The 25,412-nt window shown below is 42.4% G+C and overlaps 1 protein-coding gene across 2 annotated transcripts in view; it reads left to right on the forward strand.

Annotated features, from left to right (window-relative positions):
• The window catches only part of Stxbp6 (syntaxin binding protein 6), a 213,430-nt gene extending 190,068 nt beyond the window's left edge, over positions 1-23,362 (forward strand). For both annotated transcript variants that reach the window (XM_057782927.1, XM_057782928.1), the window contains exons 5-6: positions 14,944-15,101; positions 20,254-23,362. In XM_057782927.1, coding sequence (XP_057638910.1) covers positions 14,944-15,101; positions 20,254-20,277 — 182 coding nt within the window. In that variant the 3' untranslated portion in view covers positions 20,278-23,362. The remainder of the gene's footprint in view (positions 1-14,943; positions 15,102-20,253) is intronic.
• The last annotated feature ends 2,050 nt before the right edge of the window (positions 23,363-25,412 follow it).

The following is a 25,412-nucleotide window of genomic DNA, read 5'->3' on the forward strand; positions in this document are numbered from 1 at the left end:
CTTCCACAGAATAGTTTAACCCATTACCTCTTCAAATGCTATTCCCAACTGACCCTAACTCAATGTTCTTCCCCTTCATTTACTACTACAGCAAATTACTGGTGAACGTTTAAATTGCTTGTTAACTGCCTGTCAGTGTTTTTAATTTTTCAACTGTTTACTTGCCTAGAAATTTTTAACTGTGTTTTAATAGTTTCATTTTAATGGTAAATGTATTTTTACATATGGATGTCTACCTCTACACATATTTTTGACCTATGGGCATTCCACTCTCTTACTTTAAACTTGCAGTTCCTTTCTTGACATTGATGAGGGGTGCTGTGTATGAGAACACAGCTGTCTTGTCTGTGACCCTATTTCCAACCTGATGCTGTACCTAAATAATAGGTAACCCCCAAAATACTTCAATGAGTGCATAAAAAGCCATCAGGGAAATTTACAAAGGTAGAATTAAGTCTGCTGAGTTTGAACTGTTGGATGAAAGAAAAAGACAGGGTGTCATGGAGTTGAATAAACAGAGTATACAAAGTCTCAAAGCAAGAAAAGAGGCTGTATGTGCATATAGGTTGATTATATTCCTTCAAGACTATAAGGAAATTCAATTCAGTAAATATTTCTATTAAACATAACTTGTAAAATAAAATTTTATTAAACTTGTAAACATTGCTTATGAAACTTAGCTCACTGAACAATTTAAGTTGCAAGCAAACCTTAAATGTTTTGTATAGTTGAGATAATGTAAATAGATTAAAATATGCAATATTCAGAATTTTAGTACTTAGAATATTTTATTTTGTCCTTTTATTTAGACTAACAACATCAAAAGTTTGTATCTTAATTATTGTGTAACTTCTTCACAGATCTTTCAAATTTAATGAAAGTGCTTGTTTTCATGTTTTTCTGAGCCTAGAGGAATTGAGTTGTCAAACAGTTGTTTTTGGAGGGGCACTGATTCTGCTTTCTTCTCTTAGTGTGATTCCCTAATAATTATTCCACTGGCAGCGGTACTGAGCTTAAGCTGTTCACCAACACTCAGTATTTTCAGTCTAATAGATCTCCCAGAATGCTTTACTGTTTGCTTTTTTTGGCCAACATTACATAGTCTTCCAACTGATCACAAATCTGGTGTGTTAAGTAACAGACACAAGCAAGTGCCTTTTAAATATCTTACTAATTTACAAATTATCAAGATGTTTCTCCCCTGGTGGAAGGGGATCTACTGTAAACAGCTGAATTTCTAAAGAAGAAACTATCATGCCTATGAACCACAACAACAACCAGCATGGTGCAGTAACCTAAGAGTGCAATAGTGGCACAATATTTTGGCAGTAACCAGTTGGATTTAGATGCATTCAATAAGATGTAAATCATCTGTGGCACTGGAAACCTAACCAACTAGCAAGGGCTGGTGTAGTCATCAGTCATGGAGGAGAACCTACAGCACTACTTTACTACGTGTATTTGTCACCCTTCATCAAGAAAACTTCTCTCTGCAACAGATGGAGATCATTACAAAATACCATAAGTCTTGACAGTTGTTTCTGTCCTGCCTGGTCCCTTTTTTATTATTTAAATCACTGTTTGGCCAATCACTTAAGCATATTGCTAGCTAGCTCTTATATCTTTGGTTAACCCATTTCTATTATTTTATATTTTACCATGAAGCTTGTGACCTACTGGCACAGTTCCAGCCAACAGCTCGTGTCTTTTACTTCTGGTGGCTTCATGGCCTCTTGTGACTCCACCTTCTTTCTTCCAGCATTCAGTTTAGTTTTCCCCTCCTAACTCTACTCTGCCTTATCACAGGCCAATGCAGATTCTTTATAAATTAACTAATGAAAGCAACACATAGACAGAAGGACTTCTTACATCAAATAACCAATTAAAATACAGAATTGTGACCCCCCCCAGTCTTAACGGATACATCCACAAATTAACTACTGCACCTAAGGTTCAAGGAACTTGCTGAAGAGGGAGAAGAAAGATTGTAAGAGCCAGAGAATTGGGGAGTTAGCTATGAGATGTGTCTCCTTGGAATCTCAAAACATACATTCATAAAGTCTCACCAACATGACTGTTCAACATAAGATAAGCAAGGACAACAACAATAGACATGCTAAAATAGAGGAAAGATCAAGAGGCATCAATCATATGCAGAAAAACTGCAAGTATCTAAGGAATGCTGAGAGGGAGAAATGGTCCCTCCCAGGGAAGAGCACACCAGCATGTTATCAAATACAAAATTGTCAACCATAAAAATACAGATATACAGACTGATCAGGCTATATTTAGGGACATATATGTTTAGACATATGCATTTAACAACAAAAAAATGAAAAAAAGAGGCCATGAATTTGAAAGAGAACAAGGAGGGGCATGTATGGGGATTTGGAAGGAGGAAAGGGAAGAGTGAAATGATGTGAATAAATTATAATCTCAAAAATAAAAGAAAAAACAAGAAGAAACAGTCTGACTTTGGAATATCCACTGTCACTCTGGTTAGCAGTTATATTTTATCATTAAATTTATTGTCAGCCTTTGTAATAATTTCTACTCTTCCTGAAACACTTTGGCTTTCTATATTTACTGTATTTTTCCATTGCCATCCACACAAATTCAGACAAATACACGTTGTCTTTCTTTGTTTTCTACAGCTGTGATAAACACCATGACCAAAAGAAATTTAGGGAGGAAAGGACTTATTTCACCATATAGCTTGTAGTCCTTCATTGAAGGAAATCAGGACAAGAACTCAGGAACTGAGGCAGAAGCCATGAAGGGATGTTGCTTATGGGCTTGCTCAGCCTACTTTCTTATACAACCTAAGACTGCTTGCCTAGGGTGGTACCACCAATGAACTGGCCCCTCCCACATCTATCATTAACCAAAGAATGCCCTACACAGTCTTGCCTACAGACTATCTCTGTAGGAAGTGTTTTTCTCAATTAAGGTTCCTTTTCCCATATAAATCTAGCTTGGGTCAAGTTAAAAACCAACCAGGATAAATATTCTTCTATACAGAGAAATAGTTAAAGGAATGAAATAACCTAATATTAAATTATCTGTTGCTAAATAAAATTAATCAAATAAATGAAGAATCCAGTTTTATTTTGTATAAGCATCATTAGTATATATTTTATATGAACCCTTTGTCTTATTAGCATTAAAATGTTATGGAGATTTTTAGATAAAGCTAGTATAATTATATCATTGCTATAACTTTTATTACTGTTGGAATTCTAAATATCACAGCTTGCCTAGAGGAATCCTCATTAAACTAGCTTTTTATTTCAGTACCACCCCTACATTTGAAAGCATTCTCAATGTCTGGCAATGAGATGCTTCAGAAGTATCTGAGTGTTTCTTGCCCCGACTCATAGAATCTGCTTTTCAAAGAACTTCCCTTTCTCCTACCATAAAACTAATAGACACCAAAACCTGACTACCAACTGCATTTGAAGATGGACTGATGCCACCAAAAATCACCTGAACGCTCTACGGCTAAGGTTAGGAACAAAGACGGACACAGTTTTCCTTATTGATCTTTTTATTCACTTTGCTTTTCCTTCAAAACTCATTTACTACATGTGTTTCTCTATAGTAACACACTATAACAACTTAATAACTAGAAAAAATAGTGGGGCAATAGATAAAGGCCAGAGAACCATGACAGGCTGCAAGTAAGTAGCCTGGGACTAGATCAAGAGACAGGTCTCCCTTGTTGACTCTGTCATATCATGAGTGTGGGCCAGCACATTATAGAAACAAGAAGTTGCCTGACCCACATTGGTTGTGAAGAAACAAGGTACTGGAGTCCTAAAAAGCAGTGGGAGGGAAGTCATGCAGGATGCTGATTGGGCCAGACAGAATCTAAAGTTCCATAGTAATAGAAGTAAGTGCAGAGCTAAGTGCCCTTCTGAAGGGGGATGTCCCAGACTTAGGTGGGATAATAGAGGTTACAATCAAAGATGTTGGCCTGAACAACATTGTGAATTCAGGTAGAATGGTACAGTTAGAGGAAGAAGACAAAAAAAAAAAGGACTAAGTTATTGCCAAGGTATGATATGCGATGCATGTAGGGCTGGTTATGTGTGCAATACATGCGTTCTGTGGTAAGTGGATTGCAGAATATGTAGTGAGCATTTTGCTAGGTATATATTACCTTTACTTCTTATAATAGACACTGGGAAACAGGTACTTCCATCCCCTTTCTACTGACAAGAAATTATAACCTCAGAGTAACTTATCTGATACCACAAATGGCAATTTGGCAGAGCCAGAATCAAGCCCAGTTTCTAGTTTTATTTCTCCAACAAGAAAAAGATTAAACAGTGTCATCAATATGAGTGATAGAAAAAGGAAAGTGTATTCTAGAAGGAAAATAAAAGAATGACTTTAGAAAGGACCAGTCAATGAGTTTGTGATCCAGTGGCCAGGTCACTGGTAAGTCTGAGAGTAGAACCGCTCTGTGTTGGGGACAGGAGGTTCTATGCATATGTAAGCACTTGTACAAATTTGTGCACATGTGTATCAGCCAAAGGAGAACAAGGTGTCCTGCCTTATTTCTTTTACTCTCTGCTGTATTTCTTTCAGACAGGCTCCCTCCCTGAACCTAGAACTAACCGTTTTTCGGCTAGGTTCTCTGTCCAGCAAGCCCCAGTGATCTTTCTGTGTCTGCCTTCATCCCCAACTCTGGTGTTAAAGGTGTGTGCAGCCACACTTGGGGTTTGTGTGTATGTCAGGGCCCAAACTCGGGTCCTCATGTTTGAATACCAAGTGCCCTTTACCCACTGAGAATCTTCCCACACCTGAGAGAAGAATCGTCATCTAGTCAGTCAGAAGGATCACATGAGTGTTCCAAATGTTGAGGAAAATCCGAGAGAGAGAACCACAGAAGGCTGGTCACAATGGTGGGAATGTGAAATGAGAGATGAGCAGAGTTGGAAACCTAGCAGAAAGATTTTCATGCCGGGTTATTTTGTTAATACTGATGGTTGACTATCTGCAGCTTGCACCACTTGTACCTCGTACTTGGAGATAGCTTCCACCATCCATTCTTGGGGAGGTACCATACTGAACTCCTGATAAAGTAATTAAACTGCAGCACAGAGGGGAAGGTAACTGGTTCAGTATTGCATGACTAGGATGTAGCAGAATGTACATGTTGAACTGAATTTGCCCACAGCATTAGGTAAAGGTATTTCATATTATGTGTTCTTGAAATTGTAGTTCGTAAAATAAAAGCCACTACCTTACTCCTCTATTAAAATCAAAGACCTGCATGGCATAACTTGATCCTTACCAGACTTAACGTAAGAGACAAAAAGCATAATCCATTTTTCTTGTTGAGAGTCTCTTAAGTTTTTAAACCTCAAAACAAGTGTGGTTGTATGGGGCACTTGTGAAGTGTTACCCTTTTGAGAGCCTGACACTCTAAACGGAACCAACAGATGTGGGCTTGCATTCACTATTCTCATACACCATAGCTCATGAGAACAAACCCCTAGGAACCAAGACTCAATTTTTGATAAAGGTATTGATTTGATAAAGGTAAATGTCGAAAGGGACATGGATAAAATCCTAAATGTTTTGTCATTGAGGATGCTGGAATTGAATTATGAAGTCATATTTACCTATGAGATAAGGAGAGAAGTAGAGAGCAGAGGGCTTTTTCCCCTAGTCTTAAGAGTTTCTCTAAATTACCTTGACATAGCCAACAGGGGGCATTTGTTTAGTAGAACGGGCCAGTTTCTTCTTTACTAACTCCATCAAAAGATCCCAAGGCCTCATGCAAGTAGGCTTTGAAATTTATGGGTTTACAAAGTATTCCTGGATTCGGAGTCCACTTTTCTGAGTCATCTAGCTCCAGGCAACTTGCAAGTTTCATGGTCCCTGAAATTAGCCACCAAACTGAAACAAAAGATAATTCCAGAACTGCCACTCAGTGTGCTATATCTGTTTTACTGCCTCTATAAAGCAAGCCCTTTGAATATAATTACATGACTTGTCTGTCCGTTACTAAATTGATGGCGACAGCCCAGATTCACAGCCTTTTCCCTTTAACTTAGGAGTGAGTGTAGTTTCTTGCAGAGCTTTCCAGCACGAGTTCTGCTTCAGCACACTGTCCAGGAGGATCCCACAAGCAACTCTGTTTGAAAAACTGCACACCATACTTTCCCTCCATGCTTACCTCATTTAAATGTGTGGATTGCATAATAAAGGGTTATCTAAAATTTGGTGACAAAGATCCTGATTAGATTGTATTTTATAGCTATTTTGATATGTCATTTTGCTTTCTTTTTGCCATGTATTTTATAGCACAATTCTTTATTGATTCTTCGGGAATCTCACATCATGCACCCCAGTCCCTCTTGCCTCCTCACTCTGGTATCCCCCTTGCACCACCACAACCTCCCTCCCCTAAAGGAAACCCACCCATGTAATTAAAAACAAGCCAACAAACAAAAAGCATCTTGCTCTTCCGTCTTTCCCTTCTCTCCAGCACCTCTTCGTCTGTCCTTATGGCATTAGGAACTGCAGTGTGTCACACATCATACCATTTGTCTAATCAGCCCCATGCGTAAATGTTCATTGCATTGAATCATTGGTCTGGTTCAAGGCCTCGGGCACACCACCATCACTAGACCCTCACCAAAATGCTTCTCGAATATCCTGCTGTTACCCTAAGTCATGGAGATCCTGCAGCTATCCTTCCACAGACCCAACCCCTTCACACACTCCAGCGGGTCATAAATGGGGAGGATGTTAGGGTAGACTAACCTAATGCCCAGGATGTGGGTCTGGGTGATAGCTGAGCTGGTCATTCTAGGCCACTAGGACCAGCCCTTCCCTTCTGGGATAGCTGCCCCTGCCCCAGATGAACACTGCAGCAGGAGAGCTGCCTTTGCCCTCGTGAGAGAGAGCTGGTCCCATCCCTTACCACAGACATGAGGGAGCTGGCCCAGAAGGCATGGGCCTACGAGAGCCATTTATTTTTCTTAGTGCAAAGAACCACACTGGGAAACAGAATGGTGAAGAGGTTTGGAGTTAGTACAAAGGCTGTTCTGGACTACTCCCTATTTCTGGAACTGTAAGATGAGGGTCAGAATGTCTTCTTTTGAACAGTGACCCCTTACCAAGGTACTTCTTGCCTTGTAGACATTCATGAATGAGAGCTGTTCGATGATTGGCTCACATTCATATTGCATCTGGTCCCAGCATGGGTTAATGCTCTTTCTTTTTTTTTTTTTTTTTTTTTTTTTTGGTTTTTCGAGACAGGGTTTCTCTGTGGCTTTGGAGCCTGTCCTGGAACTAGCTCTTGTAGACCAGGCTGGTCTCAAACTCACAGAGATCCACCTGCCTCTGCCTCCCAAGTGCTGGGATTAAAGGCGTGCGCCACCACCGCCCGGCTGCTCTTGATATAAGCACTGTTTTTAAAAGATGTATATGTGGTCATCAACACGAAAATACAGGTAAAATTTGCCCTTTAGAAGAACCTTCATCTTAAAGAGGGCACTCAGGGCTTCCAGCACTGACATGCACTGATGTGGTGTTATTTGGTTAGCCCATATAATCTACAAAGACCTTGCTATTGCTCTGAACCTTAATTGATGGAGTCTGTGAATTAGGAACCAACTTATTTTTCTGGATAGGTCTTTGCATCTCATTACTCATTTCATATAGATAATAACTAGCCTCTTTGGCACTTAAATTGTATTCACTTCTAAGATGTTAAATGCAGGTCACATGGCTAAGTCTGCCTTAAAGTACTAGGGGACTGAAGGACCAACAAGGGGTAGGAGTGGAACTTCTTATCACAGGAAAAGGACGGTGTAAGAAGACGTGAGCACTTTCAGTAGCTTTCCCAAGTCTCGGGGAAACTTGGTTTTGCTAGAGGTAGACTGGAAGTAGAAAAGAAGGAAAGATAAGCATTGGAGATTAATCCCGCATATTAATGTCCATTTAAAGCAGTGTGTATGCTACTAAACCAAGCCAGACTTAATTGTACCTTAAACCTTACCCACAGAAGTGGTTTTGCTAAGAGAGTTAATCCTCTAGGTGAAAATTGAATAGAAGCCATTTAATCTACTTGGAGAACAAATTATTATCGAACAGTTTTAGCATGCACATGAGAGAATTAATTTTTTCGGTATACTAACGGATTTATTAAAATAAATCTTCCTGCCAATTTTTGTGAGGTGTTTTGCTTTGTTTTGTTTTCATTTTGGAGAACCCAAATAGTTCAAACAAAGCAAAACTGTTTTTAAAAGTCTGGCTAGAACAAAGTCCTGGTGGCTAAAAGTTCTTACAGCTTTTTCAGATGATCCTAGTTAAGGTCTCAGCACCTGTATCAGAACTGCTTATAACTCCAGATTTGTGGGATCTGATGCTCTCTTCTGGCCTCCATTTGAAACTGCAGTCACTTGACATAGATGCGCGCGCGCACACACACACACAAAAAATAATAGTAATAATAATAATACAATTTATAAAAAAACTTTTTAAGAACTTCTTTCATTAGGTGAACATATTTGTCTTCTCATCTAGATGAACATAATTTATCTATCATTTATTTCTAGATGATTTTCTTCATTTCCTAAAAAATATGAATAATGCATATTTAAAATATATATGTATTATATATAGATGAAGTAGCTATTGAAGTTTTTCAATTACCTCTTTAATCAATATAGTATTAAAAATTTTAGCCAGCAGCATATAGACTGAGGTCTACAATCATCCAGTTAATTCCTGTTGGTGTCTGAGCTATTGGTATGATTTATGTACTTATAAAAACTCTGTTCTCTTAATTGTCTTCATTTATCACTTTCTGTGTGCTTTCCTCAGTCTCCATTCCCCTTCCTTGTTCTCTCTCCTAATTTGGTTCTAAGGGTGACTGCATACAATGATGAGTCTTCATCTCTTGTTCCTCTCCCACAGTTGTTTAAGTCACTTAACACAAAGGGAGCTAACATGTGTTTGTTTTAAGATGACATCAAGTGGAACTGATGGGAGACCACATCAGTGAAGCCAAACTGGTCTCCCTGTGCCCTCCAGAGTCTGTAATCAAATGGCAGTTGATTCTATTTGGTGTGGTTGACAGCTTCTTCTCAGACGGCTCGAATAAATTTGGGTATTAATATGCTTCCTGTCTATTTAGAAAGAATTATGATTCTTGCTGTCTCGGGAGATTGCTTCATTTCCAGATTTAACAGCACATGCCTTGACTTAATAGATGTGTGTTCATCTCCCCCTAAGCGAGACGCTGAGCTACACATAGATACTTAAGAATCATCTTTCATTAGTTACGAAACATTTGTCCCAGGTTAGAGGGAAAAGATGGGAAAATGTAATTTTGCCATTTTCTAAAACTTCTAAGGAAGGCGTCTGTGGCCTTCCTTAGGGTGGGGTGACGCACCCGCACTGCGTGCTATAGCTCCTTTGTCTCCATCATAATGTCCTCTGTAGCAGCCAAATGAGATGACAGGAACCACACTTTGAATGTAAAGAAACCGAACACCAGATAAGTAACATCAGGGTGACTACCAATTGCATCAGTTCAACAGTGCCTGCTGCAAGTAATTCTGAGTGTTTAATAAGAGCAATTTCCGCATATACTAAAAGCCTCAGAGAGTTTGTGCCATTTGAGTCGCCAACTTCTTTGGTAATAATTATAAGACATGTGAGTAATTAAAAAAAGGAAAAGAGTAAAGACTTGACCTCTGTGTGAGGAGCACGGGGATGGTAAAGAGCACAGTGTAGCCAGCGGTCGAGAATGCAGTCTTTGCTTGTGTTGGGGTAATGGTAGCATGAGAGCCTACACGCAACCCCTAGACTTCTGTCTTGTGTGATAAGATGGACAGATACTGGAGTCATTCACAGATCAGGAACGCTACAGAAAATACTATAGGGTCAGGTGTAGACATACTGGATTTGAGGTAATTTAGGGCGTTCAATTGGGGTCCACTAAGAAAGCACATGGGTCCAAGCTCAGAGAGCTACCTTATGAATGATGAAGATTTGGGCCCTTGAAACTGAACTGCATAATATTGCCCACAGGGAGAGGCCAGAGCCCTAAAATTAGTATAAGTAAGGGTTCCAGAAAGAAGGAAGTCAAGTGAACCAATCTAAGTCAAATATCATTACAGATGTAGCGAATGGTCAACAGAGTGAAGGAGGATGCTCACGAAGTTGATGATCCAGCTAAACGTGGTGCATAAGAAGCTGAAAACATGAAGTATGAGAAGAGCTTGACTTGATTTACGTACCATGGTTTCACTTGCTTAAGCACCCTAGCAGGACTTAGATAGCGAGCCCGATAGGAGAGAGGAGTTCCCCAGGCCCTTCCAATGCAGGCAGCATTGAAACTGGGAGAGGTCATTTCAACTGGAAGAGATTTTTTTCAAATTCATTCTTATTCCTGAAAATAACCAAAGATGGATTTCCTGTTGGCAGTGGTCATCAATGTCACCTCTAAACAATGAGTGCAGCATTTGGTTCCATTTCAGTTACACAATATATTTCCTTCTACAGCAGCATTAAGAAACTGGGTGTAGCATTACCTAACATCATGTACAAGATTCATCCCAAGAAAATCCTGACATAGAAGCAATGTGGCTTATGCATAGGAGATTCAGTCCAAATTCATAGGTGTATGTACCTTAGGGAGTCATATGGTTCTATTATAACTGGGAAAATATGGTGATTTGAATTTCACTGAAGTTACTTCCAGAGTTCCTTCTATTAGTAATACAATTGTTCTTAACCAAGATGTGTTAGTTTCTTTTCTCATTGCTGTGACAAAAATGGCTGGCCGAAGCAAACTAAGGTTCAGATTTGAAGCACAATCTTTACTAGCAGGAAAGAAGTGGCCAGGATGCGACTCTAGCCATGCAATCCAGAGCACGAGGCAAATGGCCATGCTGCATCTACAGTCAGGAAGGAGAGATGGATGCTGAAGATCTAACCACTTTCATCTTACCAGGCATAATATCATCTACATTCACATCTCTCTGAAAACACCCTCATAGACACAACCAGAGTGTATCTCTTAGCAACACTAAATTCTGTCAGCAAACTGAGAATTAAGATTAACCATCACAGGTACACCCCTTTTCAACTTGCCTCCCAAACACACTTCTTAATGTCTTGTCACCATAGATTTATGGCCATCTCATAGTGAAAAATGTAATCATTCCATCTTAAAATATCCCCATAATCTTAAAACGTGAAAACCTTTAAAAGTTCATAGTGATCTGTGGCAGAGGTGGCACACACCTTTAATCCCAGCACTTTGAAGGCAGAGGCAGAATTCCATGAGTTCAAGGCGTCAGCCTAGTCCGCAAGAGACCAGGATACCAAGGGGACGTGGAAACCCTGCCGCAAAAAATAAAACACAATAAAAAGGTCCATAAGAGTCAATCTAGGAAATATCAGACTGAGTAGGAAAAACACCAAATTCTGCCACTGATTCTCTGGCTTATGGGGTTCATGTCATCACCTGGGCTCCCACAACCTTTGGTCCCACTTCTCTCTGGTTCTGCACATACAGTCTTTCTTGATCTGGTTCCACTCTGTGCCTGCAACTTTCCGAGACTGACATCCCATAATCCTGGCATCTCTTGGGGTGTCAAGTGTGATGTGTACTTCATCCTTACAGCTTCACACAACAGCCTCATGTCCTTGTAAGGAATCCAACCATGCCACACATTGCCTGTCCTCTGTGGCATTCTGGAGCCTATAATCTTGGAAGTCTTACATTTTGAAGACCAGCATCATATTGGCAAAAATACCAACATCTCTTACTAGCTCTAGGTAGTAGTCTGGCCCCTTATACCACAGCTGTAGTTTTCCTCTGTGCACTTTAGCGGCTGAAGCCAGGAGAGCACTTTCCCTGGAGGCTAGTTTCTAGCAGAGAGTTCATCAAGGACGTCGTTCTCGATCCAGTTGCTCTCCTTCCAGATGAAGTTTTATTTTTACGAGCTGCATCATGATGTCTCCTTTAAACTCTCATAATGGCTTTCTAGGGCCTCTCTTGCCACAAATCCACTTTTCCATATTTCTCCCACAATCCAGTGGTCAGACTTATCACAGCAATGGTTCCACTTCTGCATTCCAACTTCCTCTATTAGTTATGTTTGTGTGCATGCACGCATGCCGGTGAGCACGGACACATGCTTGTGCATGCGCATGCGTGCGTGCATGGTGACCAGAGGTCAACCTTGGGTCTACAAGTAAAACCTCCTTGTGTTACTCTCCACTCTGTTTCATTGTGGTTTGAAATTTACTTTTACTCATGAGCATATGTTTGTCTATGTGTGTGCTCCATATGTGTGCAGACATCCACGGCTGCAAAAGATCCCTCCATCTAGATTAGCAGGCCTTTGAGCGCTGCCTGATGTCAGTGCTGGCAACCAAACATGGTTTCTCTAGAAGGGCAGTGAGAGCTCTTAACCACTCAGCTATCTTTCCAACCCCTCTACTTTATTTATTGTGACTGGCTATTTCATCAGGATCGGATACTTCTGATTTGGCTACACTAGCTATCCAGAGAGTTCCAGGGACCCACCAGTCCCGTGGCATGCGACACCACACCTGGTATTTTTACAAAAGTTCTGAGGATCAAATTCAGGTCCTCTTTCTTGTGCAGCAAACACACCGCCGATTGAACTGTCTCCATAGCCTTGTGTTCTTCGCTGATAAAGTTTAAATATACAATAAGAAGCGACTTAAGGGAAAGGGGATATTTTCTTTCTTCATAGTTTAAGAGTAGAGGCCATCATGGCAGGGAAGATGGCGAAGGGTGTGTGTGTGCAATGGGAGTGTGAGGCAGTTGGTCACGTGACTTCCACAGTCAGAAGCAGAAATGCTGGTATTCCACCTGTATCCCCCTTTTTAATTCTGTCTGGGGTCTGACCCTGTGGGACGGTGCCGCCCACTCTCGGGGTAAGTCTCATTTCCTAGTTCAGCCTCTTTGGAAATGCTCCCACAGACATCCCCAGAAATGTGCCTTCTGAGTGACTCCAAACCTGTCAAGTTGACAATCAATATAAGCGTTCACACCGAGAACTTACAGATTCCTGCCGCATCTTTTCTCCGTCCTCTTGTTGCGAATCTGTGGTACAGATTAGGAAGGATTTCAGTCTCTTCCTTCTTTGTGTCGCTTGGCTTGCCTTGTAACATTAGCAGTAATTATTTACTAAGAAAAACGCTTTTAGGGCAGAAGCAGTCTGGAAGTATCTCAGGAAATAACATACCAAAACACACACCTGCCAAAGCTTATACCTGCTCACACCTGCACCTGTATACCAGTCTGCCCACATTTCCCTCATAGGATTGCTACATCGTATCTGTGGGAAAGGAAAGGGCCATCTACACACACACAGAGGCCCCTCGGTAACAGCAAACATGTCACTTTCTGCTGTGATGACCATATGCAAGCTTTTCTGCTTGTCCAGTCTGCTGCCTCAGAATTTTGGACAAATGAAGTGATCTTTGTGAATGTTTTTTTTTTTTTTTTATGCTTGCGAAATCCTGTGTTAATAGCTGGGATAATAGACTGCCACTGTAGTCATGGGTACCATATAAAAGCATACTGGAACCAAGATTTCTTCTCTTAAGTTTGTTCCAAAGTCCCAAACATTCCCCTGTGCTCAATGCCATCTCCCTAGCTCTGTGTTCACCATGTACATATATAATATGTATATAGAATACGTGTGTGTGTGTGTGTGTGTGTGTGTGTGTGTGTGTGTGTGTGTGTGTAGAGGGGGAATGTGATTTTGGCTACAACTGTTAGTTAACCCTAATCCCCTCTTCTTAAGTGGGTATTAAATCCTTGAAAACTGGAAAGTGGCTCCTTCAGTGCTGCCTCCGGACCAGGTATTCTTTGCCTGAGATTCTTTCCCACAAGCTGCAAAGTGTTCCCACAAAGGAGAAATTAGGAAGCCTCTGTAGCCGAAACTAGTGAAAATTACATTTCTACATTTCTATTAAAAGCTATTTGTGGCTAGAAGCATCCAGTAAAATGATGTAATCAACTTATTCAAAGACATAAAGCTATTGTATAAAATGTCATTAAATATATTCCATTCGATGTTAACAAGAAAGAGGTATAATTTTTCCTGAGGTTGTCATTTGGCAATGTGCTTGTCCCCAGTGGCTAATGGGCCTGCATGTCCTTCACCAAGTTGTGCTGCTTGTCTTGGCAAGTTGGAGTATCAAGGATGCATGACCTTTTGTGATGCCGTTGGCTTCTACTTTCTCTGGTGTCATTCCTGAATTTGTAAATGCCAGATTTCTTCATTTGCCAGTTTCTGAAATGGTTTCCTACCTGCTCCCAGCGTACAGTGCTGCAGCTGTTTGTAATAATCTAGAGCTTCCACAAGGAAGCCCGACCATCACTTCCATAGCACAGGACTGGAGGTTAGAAGCCATAATATCACCTTAGCCACACACTGGGGAGTGTGGCTTACTGGCTACGTAAAGGGATAAAATAAGGAAGGAGAGATGTAGAACATTATATCTAGGAAATCCCTATGGCATAAATTTTACTGTGATTATTGAACTTAAGCTTCAAGTCAAAACAAACTGTGAAGCTGAGATACATCCAGTGGGGGAGGTTTTGCCTTGCATTCTCAAGGCCCTGAGTTCAGTCCTTAGGCCTGGAAGATGACAAACAAAATCCCCTCCTACAGGCTTTGTTGAGCACGGAATCCCACCACTTTTGGGACAGAAGCAGAAAGATGAACTCCCAGGCTAGCCTAAACTACAGAGTGAGATACTTGTCTCAAAAAATAAATAAGGCACTGAGGTGGCTGAGCAGGTAAGGCTTTTGCCACCAAGTTACCTGAGCTCAGCTGCTGGGACTTTGGCCTTTCAACAGTGCGGGAATCTGTCACTGTGGCTTAGACAAGCCAACTCGTGACACTCTTGCAACTCTTCCAGGAAACAGCATCCTCCATTCCGCGGCCGACAGTGTGACCAGTGCAGTACAGAAGGCAAGCCAGGCCTTGAATGAGCGTGGGGAGCGGTTAGGCCGGGCCGAGGAGAAGACAGAGGACATGAAGAACAGTGCCCAGCAGTTTGCAGAAACCGCACACAAGGTGAGCCAGCGGAGAGGGTGCCAGTGCTGGGTTATAAGAGGTCATAGTGCCGAGAAACTTCCTACGCCGAGAGAGGAAATCAGGTCCCATCTGATTCCATGATTACTAGAGCCTAAGCTTTTTCTCCTTGTACCTGGCTTTTGTGGTCACCATGTTGTTTCTAACATCCTCATCTCTTTTTGTGACCTTTGACTTTTAGGTATTTCAGGCAACAGGGAAAATCTTTAATTACTGTCCCAAAAATCAGGATCCAAGTCAGGTCACAGGAAGAGAGAGAAATGAGATCAGGACTCAGGATATAGCCCTGTCCTTGGCCACAATCGAAAGAACAGTGGGGCCCTTAGTCTTCTTGGGTGTTTTTCCCAGTCTGCCTCTTTCTTATTCTGCATCTGTCACTGTGTGTTGTTAGCTCTTCAACAGACGTAAAGCAAGCCCTGGCCTCAAGGCTGGTTTCCACTCTGGAAGTGGCTGGGTGTTGATTCAAGACCTATAGTCTGGATCTCTAATTCTGAGCACAGGTGGCACCAAGATTATCCGCTGGCCCTGACCTCTGAGGATGGTACCTCTCATATAACTGGAAACTTAGCAGGCATGTTCATCCTTTTGCTGAGAACCGCCTCTTAGAAGAGCACAGAACTGTGTACTGGCAGCTCCTATCTAAGGCAATCATAAACGGAAGGAAAGAGGAGGCCCACTGCTCCGGCGATAAGGGAGATTTATTACCATGCGTGTACTTCATATCAAAGAGTGGTTCATTTCTAGCTGGTGATTTGAATTTAAGTTTCTGGAAACCATTTCTACTGGTGACATATTGACCTGTCAGGCTCATGATCAGGGCCTTCAGATAGTTTTTAGTTGATCTTTGAGGGAGGATAATTCAATTTGCCTCAACAGAATATGCAACTTCTGCTGAGGAAACGGGAATGGAGAACCAAGAAGCAATGGGAAAGATGCATTCCAGTGGGGCAGAAGATGCCTCTCCAGGCCTCATACAGGAGACTGGCTCCTGCTGGGTGTTTATGCTGCCTTTCATGCATGGTCCCCTTTACACATAACTGCCTAAGTGTCCCAGTGACACTGTCTCTGCGACAGTGGTGTCTTAGTGCCCTTAGTGCACTGCCTCTGAAGCCCAGGCAGAGTTCCTTGAAGGAGAACTAAACAAATCTGTTTGAGAAAGTAGACAGACAAGCTGAAATCAGGAACTCACACCTGTGAGCTGCTCCAGAAGGAGGAAACTCGGGCGCGTGTTTCCCCAAGGCTTTGTGTACAGAGGAAATGATGGCGTGGAAATGTGACAGTTCCCAGATGCGCTAATCCGGAAAACAACTCCAGTTATTTGAGTGGGAGATGAACAGAAGAAACCTGGAGGGAAACTCCTTGTGTTGAGGTGGGGAAGAGAAAGCCAAAAGAATCCCAACGTCTGCAAAGGCTGGGTTGTCCAGGCGATTATCTCTCCTGCCTTCGCACAGAATTGAGCAATCAATGGTGCACTGATACGGCTCTGCTAAAACAGTTCTGGCTAATGATTAAACCATGAACCAGTTATCAAGGAGGCTGGGAAACTATTCTTCCTGATGTGGGGTAGACAATACCTGGATGTCATCCACATCGGCGTCCCTCTCAGGAGGGGCTGTACAAACACCCAAGTTCTTGGCCGTTGCAACTGTTTCCCTGAAACTGTGGCCAAGTTTGCTGGATGGTTGGGAAATGACATGGTATAGCAGTTAGCATCCTACGTTTGAGCCCAGTGACTGTCATTTACCATCTGGGTGACCTTGGACAAGGGCTAAATTTCTCAAAGCCCGTGTTTTCTCATCAGTAAAGCAGAGGGAACTAATTAAAAACAGCACCTACCTCCTTGGGTGCTGAGATGAGCATGCTCATAAATCTAAATTGTTTATGATTTATTTCAATAGACATAGCTTCTGCCAAGCCTGTCCCATTTGGTCACATAATGAGCTCAGTAATGAGGCTGGAGAATTATTACAGATGACTGAGAAACTTTAAAACAGCAGTATAAAAAAAAATGGAATACAGATGAAAATTGTGTGATTAAAATCAAAAGGGTGGGGCAGCAGGCAGTATAAGGTATCTGAGCCAAGAGCAGTCCTAACAGCAGCCTATGAGACCAGAAGTTGATGAGACTTCAATCAAATGCAAGGGGGTCTCCAGCTTTGTCAATGCAGGACAGTTGCCTGGTCTCAGTGAAGAAGGCTTAGGAAAGAGAGTTAGCGTTTTAATTGGTTGCCCCTTTGGAAGGTGTTCCCAGGAGAGAAGAGACACTGTAGAGTTCCGGGGAGAACGTGTGTGAGGGAACGTAAGACAGTGTCAGAGCTAGGCTTGCGGATTTCTAAAATGGGAAAATGCACTTATGAGTCACTAGCCTCGGCTGCGTTCCTAGTGAGGAGGCTGACCTCTTTAGATAAAATGTGGCTGCTTTCCCACGGGCAAGAACTGCTGATTTGTCCCCATTGGTATAGGCGTACCATGAAGATGCCATTTCCCTGGCCAAGCGCCAACCAGGCCTGCTGCTGGGAAGAGGGTTCAGAGGAGGAGCCAGGCCTTCTACCCTCCCCCGCCCCAGACATGTGTGGCCTGTTGACTCATGAAGAGTGGGGTATGTTTACAGGCGGAGGACACAGTGCACATGGCAGAGAACAGTCATCCCAGGTGACAGTTCCTCTGGGGACTACCAGCGTCCAGTGGAAAGTGTGGCCAGTCTCTCTAGATTACAGCAGGAAAGAAGCTTTGGTCTTCTAGTTTTTTCCAGGACACCTGCAATGGACCAGATGCAAGAGTGGACATACAACTACATCCTCAAATTGTGTAGGTGCTGGTCCTCTAACACCCTCCTCACCCCAGCTCTGGTTAGCCTGTCTTGAGGAAGTGTGATTCCTTCCTAAACTGTGTATTTGGCACAGGTCCAGCCATCAGGAAAGAACAGCTCATGACGGAGCTGTGCTCACTTTCCCCTGCCCCCAAAAGCTCAAGGTTGCGGCAGCGTTTTCCAGGTTTTGACAGCCCACCATGGGTGTGAATCAGCAGGCAAGAACATTGCCCACAGTTGGCACCCTCAAATGCCATTTCTCACAGATAAGAGCACTGATCTGGTTTTCTGCACCAGCCCACGTTTGTGGGGGAAGGGATGGCAACAGGCATTATCATCTCTAGGAGGGGGAAATGTCAGTCTCTCTCCATTGTCTTCCATTGCAGTTTCTCCAGGCCAGAAGAATTCTTTAAAATTATCATTCTGTAAAATAGGTTACAAATCATGAAAAGGGGTTTCTGTGAGGCACTCAGTATATAATCCGGGAGGAAGCTGTAAATGAGGAACTGCAGCACCTGCGTTCATCTAGGGCCGTCTTCTGCAGGCATGGGAAACAGTGGGAATGCAAGGTATTCTTGACTTTGGAGCTCAGCTTCTCACAGCGAAGTTGTATAGTCCAGTTTCCTAATTTTGTCTAGTCCTACTGATCTTTCTGCCTTAATTCTGAGGCTTTTCATTCCCAGAGACTTAAGGAAGCCAGAGAATCGGTACTTCTTACCCAAATACCTATTATTATTCTGTTCAGGCTGCTTAAACAAACAACAAACTGATAGTTGCTAAACAGTGAATTTCTCACAGAGAAGACTGAGGTCAAGATGCTTGATTCCATGCCTGGCGAGGGTCTGCTTCCTGATCCTCTTACGGTGACCTTTGAGAATGTCCTATCATAGTGAAAGCAAGCGGAGTCTCTAGTTCATCCTGAGACCTCGCATCCTGATCCAGCCACCTCCCAAGCTCACCTCCTAATACCCTCTCCTGGCAGTTAGGTTTCAGCACATGGCTTTTGGGAAGGCACACATATTTAGACCACAATGAGACCTAAGTAGCAGATTGTTCTATCCAATTGCCTTTCTGTAAAGTACAGGAGGCCATGGCCCAGGGCCTGGTCTGAGCAGCAGCCCAGTCGTCCTGATGAGGAGTGACTGTGTGAACTGGCAGAAGCCCGTTAGTGGGGAGTTACGAGCTCAATAAATACCACGACAGTAGCCTTGATCAAATATTTATGGTTCATATTCATTACGCACAACACTTAACAGCTCTGTGTTTATTTGATGGACTTCATTGCTAAATAATGCATGAAAACTGGAGGCAGAACAAAAATGCAGGCCTGACAGTAAGGGGCCGAGAATGTGACTGAGGGCTGGGATAGGTCTGAGGCAAGCCCTGCCGCTGTCATCTCCCTGTGTTGTTGACTAAATACATGAATGTCAAGAATTATTAGGTAATACCACAATTGTTGGAAGCAACAACAACAACAAAAAAAAAGCTTTGGCACTCAATATAGAAGAATGGGTGTACTTAGAACTCACAAATTCTGCATCTGCCAGCTGACTAAACATCACTGCAACCAGCAGAAGTTCTGAGGAAGTCTTCACTGGCTGTGCCATACAGGGGTACCTACCACAGAATACCAGGATAGCGTCTAGCGTCTAGCATCTAGCCATCTTCTGTCACATGCAGCAACATTGATACTATTTTCCCAATGGGAGCTCCGGGTTCTAACCTCTCTCTTCCATCCACCAAGAAGATGACACCGTGACTGCCCCAGGCTTTTCTAGGAAGATGGATTATTGACGTATTTCAGGATGAGGCCAAGCACCAGTAATCAGAAGCTAAGGTCTATTCTTCATCCCTACTCAATAATACAATTTAATTGCCTGGAGCTTTGGGCCTGGTTGAAAATTCAGTATGCATATCATGGAGATGATTTTAGATTGTCTCTTAGCATGCTGTTGAGCTTTCACACTTAAATATTAACATCTCAAGAGTGTTGCTTCCTGACGTAACCAGTGACCTAGGCACCCCACCTGTCCCTAGGGTGAGTCCCTTGTCCTCCCTGGGCATCTTGTTTCTATTGTTCCTGCAGTGGGACGAAAGGACACCGTATAGCGTCCTCCACCAGCAGACACATAAACCAGCAAGGTTGACAAAGTGCAGTCTCCGGCGCACATCTGTCAGGATCCAGGGAGGCTGGTAATGGTGGCCGTCACCACACATAGACTCCGGTGACGCATCTCATCCTGGATGTGGGAGGGAGAGGCAGGGAGAGCTCCCTGTTAATCAGGTCTCATCTGTTCTCATCCTTCTCACTCTCTCTCTCCTTAGCTTGCCATGAAGCACAAGTGTTGAGAAGCTGCCTCTCCTGGTGAACCTCTAGAGAAAATGGAAGAGTTTGCTCAGCCGTGATTACAAGAATTCCAGACTGCTGCTTCTTTCTTTTCGTTGTTGTTGTTTTGTCTGTTTATTTGTTTTTCCATTATCTGGACATTGAGTGGTTTGGATTTTCATCTTCAGATGTTAATATGAATGAAAATGTGTTGTGTTCATACATTTCGCTATCTTGCTAAGGAACGCTGCAATAGCATCAACTTCATCTTTATTTTTCCATTTTGTGTGTGTGTGTGTATTTTCCTTTTGAAGGAAATTTTTTGTAGTTTGAATATAAAATTCAGACTAAATGATAAACCAGGTCTAAACTAGCAAAAAAAAATTTAATTTCACCCTTGGAAACTAAGCAAGAAAACAGTTGAATATGCTGGCATCAGATGATGGTCCTGGGTAAAATTAAAAGTCAAGCAGTGGATTCACTTACATTCCTGGCTCTCTTCATCTGAAGAGCAAAATTAAAATTCAGTATCCTGGGATTTAAGTCTGGGCTGCAGAAAACACGCTTATCAGGAAGAGGAGCGGCATTGGGTTTTTCTCTTTGCATCTTAATCTTTTTGCATGAGCCATCACTAGCATTCACAAAACAAGTTGGAACCACAAATAGAAATCTACTTTCTGGGCTGAAGCATAAACATTTCTGCTCCTTCTTTTCCAGTCTGATTAGTAGGAATTTTCACATGAAGGGTAAAAATTTGGGTGTAGAGACCTTTACGAACAACCCTCCTTTAAAAGCTCCATGTCTTTATGGATGTTTCTCTCTTTTGTCATTCTCTCAAATTATAGTAGCTGACTTGGGGAGGGGGGTTATATTTCTAACAAAAAGCAATGTATCTAGGCTCAGTGAGGTAGCACAGTAGATGAGGTGTTTATCCCATAAACCTGGTGACTGGATGCCACAGAGTTGACCTCTGACATCCATACATGTGTCATGACACACCTTATAAAACACATACACAAAAATAATAATAATAAATAAATAAATTGTCTAGATAAAAGTCTGTGTAAATCATAATGTGAAAAGATGCTACTCTTTTTTTCTCCTTTTGCAAAGTTATGCCCAATGTTAGAGGTACTCTCACAGTAGCCTTTGGAAAGGACCCCAGATTTCTTGGTATCTGGGTTTTGGAGGTTTGGATATTGGTTTTGTTTTTGGTTTATTTTGTGTCGTTTAACATGTGCTTCGTGACAGATTGCATATGTGTCCATTTGAACTTGCCTGTTCTGGTACAGACAGCATGGTTACAAGCCTTTATGTTGCCGTCAGAATGAACAGAATCTCTTCCATACCTTTGGACTCTATGTTGCTCAGGATTCACAGCACTTAGACTGTGGATGTTCTGTTTTCTGGAGGATTAAAAACTAAACATAAAAAAAAAAAACAATCTGTGCTTGTTCCTCATAAAGCAACGAGGCAAGCAACACATGTCAGACACTCACTGCAATGCATGGAGTTTTCAGCTGCCTGGGTCTTAGGACCCATTCGATCTTTTGTATCCACCTGTTTGTGTGTGATGTACCTCTGAGGCAGCAGCATAAGATGACTTTAGGTTACTAATGTGATTTAAATAGTGTAAGTTCTCCTAATAATACATACCAGGGAAAGAGCACATGGTTCATGGAATATCACAGGTATGAGGTCAGGAGGATGGAATTTGCAGCAAATAATCCTCTCGGGCAGATAGTCCAGTTGAAGAACATACTGGAAAAATGTCTACTGTGGTCTAGGAATGTTTACTATACCTTATACTTTTCTTTAGGTGTCTTAACATTTTAAAGAAGCCGGGAACATGCAATCCACTGACTACTGGAACTATCTGATTTCTAAAACGATAAAAACAAAAAGGCCCAACTTATCACCCCAGATAGGTTTCATCTGCAGACTTTAGCTCAGAAAACACACATGCTCATCTTCCAAAACTGGATTCTCGTTTCAGAGAGTTAGCATACATAGTTGAGAGAGGTGGTCTTACTTTCCCCACACCACTCAAGAACAAAATTGGTTGTCTGCTTTGGAACAGCTGATTCAGAAGGGGCAGAGGGTGGGCCATATGCATACTGCGAGAGCTGAATCTTCCTCCTCAGCCTAATTCTTAGAGTTCCTTTTTCTAAGTGTAAGTGCCATTCCCTGCCCTCCTTCTGTTCTTCCTGTGGATCACACTAGGCCCAAGTCTTGTTAGAAACAGCCTGAACTAGAAGAGAAGCTCACCGGGAGTTACATTAGCTGCCTCTACTGGTCAGTCAGCATCCAGGCCTTCACCGTGGTCTTCACCTGCTTGTCCTCCACCAGATGCGGGTCTGTAACAGCTGTTGCTGCCCCTCTTCAACTGTCCATCAGCCGTCCAGCCTCATGTGGAGAAGCCCCCGACAGCACATGTGAAATTCTCGCTACCCTTTTGTAGAAGGTACTGAAATTTGCTCAAGGGACTCCTGTCATTTGGGCCCAACCCATTTGGTTGAGCTTGCTGGAAGATTTCACAGGCTTATTTGATTTCTGCATTTCGCTGTGAATTTTGGAAATGCAGTCTTTCTCTGAAGGACTTTGCATATCACATTGACAATGCATAGAGAAAAGGAGCCAGTGTTTCCTCTTCTTCCTGGAGTGCAGCCGTCGAGTTCTTCACTGGAGTGGTCAGATTTCTATGTACAGGAGCTATGCAGTTATTCAGGCTGATGTTTCATCTTAAAGAATGTATTTGTAAAATGCAACAAGATCAGTAGTTCACTTTTTTTAAGGTCCGATAAAAGCAAGCTTATGTGTTAGACTTAAAATTATAGTGAAATCTGTCTTACCCTATTGTGAGTAGAAAAAGGTTATGCATTTCTGTAGAAACGTTTACAGAGTTCCCTAAATAACAGAAACTAGTTGAGATAAGTTTCACCCCTGACTTTCAGAATTGTGATGCTGTTAACGTGTGTTGTTCTTGGTTCCTCAGAAATTCTCTCTGACATTGAGCCCCCTTTGCGTTTCATTCAGAGACAAGTAACAGCTGTTCTGTGGTTCGCAATTACAGCTACTCGAATGTTGTCATTAAACATTTTAACTCTGGTGAAAGTTTCTTCTCTCAGTTATTTGGGAAACCTGTGCAACGCCACCAAGCAGGTGAGCACCGTCACGCCTGTCATGCTGGTGGGGAAGCCTACGTGCCTGCAGGAGACCTAAGCACTGAGACCAGCATGATGGTGGCATTATGGGAAAGTTTGAAGTATAGAAGATGAAGGAGCTAAGCTCAGATGGAAGAGCGTGCCCGGTATTCAGCGAGAGTGGGGTCTTGTTTCCGTCTTTGTGAGTGAAGCAGTTAGGCTCGTCACTGCATGCCCTCATGCTGGTATCAGTAATATGTGCTCAGTTTAACAGTCTCTCTCAGTGTGCTCCATGACTCAACAGACCAGTTCCCTGCTCCGTCAGATGGTGAGGTAGACTAGATCAGATCGTGTCCACTTGCACACTTATTTCTGTGGCAAAGCAAATGTCACTCCATTGGTTTTCAAGGGAAGTGGCCTGAGTAACTTTGTCAGCAAAATGGCCATCTCTGGCAGGCACACACAGGAAAGGAGGTAGACTCAGAGACTCAGAGACTGTGGTCCCCGTTGCTCCAAGAAGAATCAATGGTGATAGAGTTTGGTTAAATGAGAACTTCGAGTTAAGGTAATGGTGCACTTAAAGACACTTTCTCTTGTGAACAACATTACAGCTTACCTGGTTGACCTTAGAAGATTATTATATTGTTATTATAAATTATTTTATTTGTTCTCAGTTATACCAACTGATAACAACTCGAATTTACCAACCCAAATTTTGAGAGAATTAATACGATAAATTGATAAAGACCTTAATCAATTGGCAATCTTCCCTCTGTTACCACCAGGAATGTGCTTTTAAAAAGTGTGTGTGTGTGTGTGTGCGCGCGCGCATGTGTGTTTGAGATACTCAAATGTATGCAGCACCACACCAAGAAAAATAATTTGATGTCTTATCAACCTTATCTGTATAGATAAGCAATTTGAGATGGGGAAAGTTGGAAATGAGAAGAAGGGCGATGGGGAATTTCCTTGATGTATTTTGAACCAAAATTCAAATAAGTGGATTTCTTATTGATAATCCCAGTGCCTCTCACTGGCACAGGATAGCATGGGTGGCAGGCATGGCAAGGATCAAGGACACGTGCCTAACTGGTCAGCACTTCTCTCCCCTGTGTGTATATACAGGAACTGGACGTAGAGAGGGGCTTAGGTGTGGGAGGAACGGGTTACAAGGAGGGGAAAACAGGAGGCCGTAGAAAGGCAGACATTGCATGCTTTCTTTCATACAGACATTGCATGCTTTCTTTCATACAGACATTGCATGCTTTCTTTCATACAGACATTGCATGCTTTCTTTCATGTGGAGTCAGATTTACCACGTGTATATGTGGAGAAGGAAAGGGCGAGAGGGCACTGGGCTGAACTTGAGCAGAGTGTAATGAGATGCTTGAGGACGTCAGCAATGGCCCGAACTCTGCATAGTAACGAGTTCAAATCCCACACGTGCCCACGGGTGAGTCTCAGCTCAGAATGAGAATGCTGACTCACCAGCAAGGTGCTCCCAAGGAAGGCTGTCCTTGGCTCTTGTTAGAAATTCGGAAGTTGTTTCTACGTTCTACTTGACAAGAAATGGTGCAGTCACTCTGTTTCAATGGCTAGTAATTGTCGAGAGTCCGTCCATTCTGTGACGGTTCTCGGTTATGTAACAGTACACCACAGTGGTACAAAACTGATCACCTTGTGGCCCAAAATGAAAGTAGATGAAAGTCTGGGTCCCACAGGCCTCCTTAAGAGTGCAGTTTCAGGCCGGGCGGTGGTGGCACACGCCTTTAATCCCAGCACTTGGGAGGCAGAGGCAGGCAGATCTCTGTGAGTTCGAGACCAGCCTGGTCTACAAGAGCTAGTTCCAGGACAGGCTCCAAAGCCACAGAGAAACCCTGTCTCGAAAAACCAACAAAAAATAAATAAATAAATAAATAAATAAATAAATAAATAAATAAAGTGAAGTTTCAATAACTTGAAAATCCCCCCTTGGCCTCCTCCCAGTAGCCTTGGAATGATGATGGACCAATGTT

This window comes from Chionomys nivalis, chromosome 10, assembly GCF_950005125.1.
Source record: "Chionomys nivalis chromosome 10, mChiNiv1.1, whole genome shotgun sequence".
In the NCBI taxonomy this organism is placed as follows: Eukaryota; Metazoa; Chordata; class Mammalia; order Rodentia; family Cricetidae; genus Chionomys; species Chionomys nivalis.